The sequence below is a fragment of the Poecilia formosa genome, unplaced genomic scaffold, assembly GCF_000485575.1.
Source record: "Poecilia formosa unplaced genomic scaffold, Poecilia_formosa-5.1.2 Scaffold1135, whole genome shotgun sequence".
NCBI lineage: Eukaryota > Metazoa > Chordata > Actinopteri > Cyprinodontiformes > Poeciliidae > Poecilia > Poecilia formosa.
The window spans coordinates 8,872-11,262 of NW_006801074.1; the positions used below are offsets into that span (position 1 = coordinate 8,872).

A 2,391-nucleotide genomic window follows, 5' to 3' on the forward strand; every position below is an offset into this window, starting at 1 on the left:
GCTCAGTTAGCCGCTCAGCTACCTGCTCGGCTAGCCGCTCAGCTAGGCGCTCAGTTAGCCGCTCAGCATCCCCACAGCTGTCGCTCCACAGGAACCTGTCTGTAGAGGTCAGAGGTCGGGGCACAGGGGTTTTGGTCAGAGCTGAACATGGATCCGTTGGTTTACAAACATTCTCTTCTTTACATCTGTGTTCATAAAGCCGTCAGTGAAAACCAGCCCAACTTGTATTTGTCCTTTCAATCACACTCAAAGAAGCTTTGATGAATCTGCTGCCGACGGCAACGAGAGGCCAAAGGTTTTAGTTCCCAGCTAAAAACATCACTGCATTTATCTGCACAATTAACAGAATAAATAAATACTTAAGAACTCTTTAAAACACATTTATACTCTAATATTCATTTTTTACTAAATACATAATTGAATGATTAAACTTAAAGCATATCTAAATATTCAGTTATTTTATTTCATCTTTACAGTCAGTGGGCGTGGCCAACACTGGACAGGTGCGTGTTCTGCAGGTAAGTCTTGAGTCGTTACTCAATATGTTACATGTCTGTACTTGTGTGTCTGGGTATTGAGAAAGCCTGTAGTGACATTTAAGTTGCATCATTAAACATAAATTAATATATACAAATTCAAATTCAAAAATACTTCATTAATCTGAAAGGGAAATTAAATGTCGTTATAACTCATTAATATGAATTAATTAATTTACTGACATAAATTTATCAATTATTTTATATATTTAATTTAATTAGGTGCAGTTATTATTATTATTATTATTTGCGTATCTTAAACATTTAGATTACAGTACAAAGCCATTAAATTATTTCCCGAATTAAGTTCCCTCTGAGTTTCCACCCTCTTCCAGCAGGGGGCGATAATAATAACGGTGTGTAGTAAAAACTGGTAAAAATTTAACAATATTCTGTTTTAGATTGACCCTCTAAAGATTTATAAAATAAAATGATTTTAATTTCCTTGATTTACTTTCTGATTTTAGTCCTGATAAAAGTCTAAATACTTAAGTAAATCTGAAGGTTTTTGCTTAACTTCTGCCTTTTTTCTAACCTCCAGTGAGGTTTTGTCCAAATTAATACGTCACTTTTAATATTCACCACTAAAACTGGAAACGTGTATAAAATATAAGAAAGTTTAATAAATTAACGACAGAAACACGTCCTTGTAATAAGCTAAATAGATCCGACTTCTTACCAAGGACTGGCTGCAAGTTAACTGTTACCATGACAACAGTGACAAAAAGTTGTAACAAAAGCCGCAGAACATTTAAACAGCAGTGAAGTCAGAGCATATGGTAGTTTTAGCTCGAGCTAAAGGAACTAGCTACAGGCGGGGGGTTACCTTCAGTCAGTCCACTGAAAGTCCGATGTTTGGCTCGGAGGAACATTTCTTCTGTGTCCGCCATGTTTCCGGCTGGTTCCGCTGCTGGTTCCGCTGCTGTCCCAGAAAACTAAACTACTGCCGAACTTCCAGAGCTGCCGTCAGCCTGACTCCGATCCAGACCCGTTTAACCTGCTGCGTTGCTTCAGCAGTCTGACTGCTGACAGGCTTATCGAGGATCGATTACTCAGCCTGGTGATCAGGCTCGGACTTCAACTGCGGCTGTCAGCTGGTCCATAAAAGGAAAGGTTGTTTCCTTTAAAACACTATTTAGAATAAAACAAACAATTCTGACTTTCATTCATTTCCGCTATGAAAGAAAAAAAATTAAAGCCCATCAGGAAGTCACAGTTTAAACTTTCAACGTTAGAATTACAAGATTCAAAGTCATGATTAAAAGATACCAGAGCAGCTGGAGAAAAGCCTCCTTAGAGAAACAGCGTGGCTTTTAGTTTATTACCTTCAAAATCTAAATTATGACTTTTAAAGTCAAGACTATGACTTCATATATCATGATTTTGACTTTAAATCTCAAAACTAAGACTTTCTATCTCATGACTTTAAATCTTAAAATTATGACTTATTTCAAAACTATTAGTATCACATAATCACTTTATATCTTGAAATTATGACATTTTATCTCATGATTAAAAATTAAAAAGTTGAAATAATTGCTTCAAAAGTCAAAATTATGCCTTTGTATTTCATAAGTATCACTGAATCTCAAAATTATGATTATCACACTTATGACTTCAAAAGTGAAAATTATTACTGTGGAAGTCGAAATTATGACTGAATCTCAGAACTATGCCTTTAAAATGACATCATGACTTCCTGTTGGATTTTTTTTTTCATGGCAGAAATGGGCTTCTGTAAAATGTGGACTTTAATTAGCCGTATTTTATTTGTCTTTAATGCGTTAGAGCATTTGTGAGGTCAGACACTGATGCTGGACTCTGGGTCCAGGCTCTGCAGATTCTTGTCCAGGTG

The 2,391-nt window shown here is 36.0% G+C and overlaps 1 protein-coding gene across 1 annotated transcript in view; it reads right to left on the minus strand.

The window, feature by feature from the left end:
- LOC103132573 (serine/threonine-protein phosphatase CPPED1) overlaps positions 1-1,657 on the minus strand; it is a 3,849-nt gene extending 2,192 nt beyond the window's left edge. Inside the window, exon 1 of the mRNA XM_007544388.2 lies at positions 1,363-1,657. Within this exon, the coding sequence (XP_007544450.1) occupies positions 1,363-1,426 (64 nt within the window). The 5' untranslated portion in view covers positions 1,427-1,657. The remainder of the gene's footprint in view (positions 1-1,362) is intronic.
- Between the last annotated feature and the right edge of the window lie 734 nt (positions 1,658-2,391).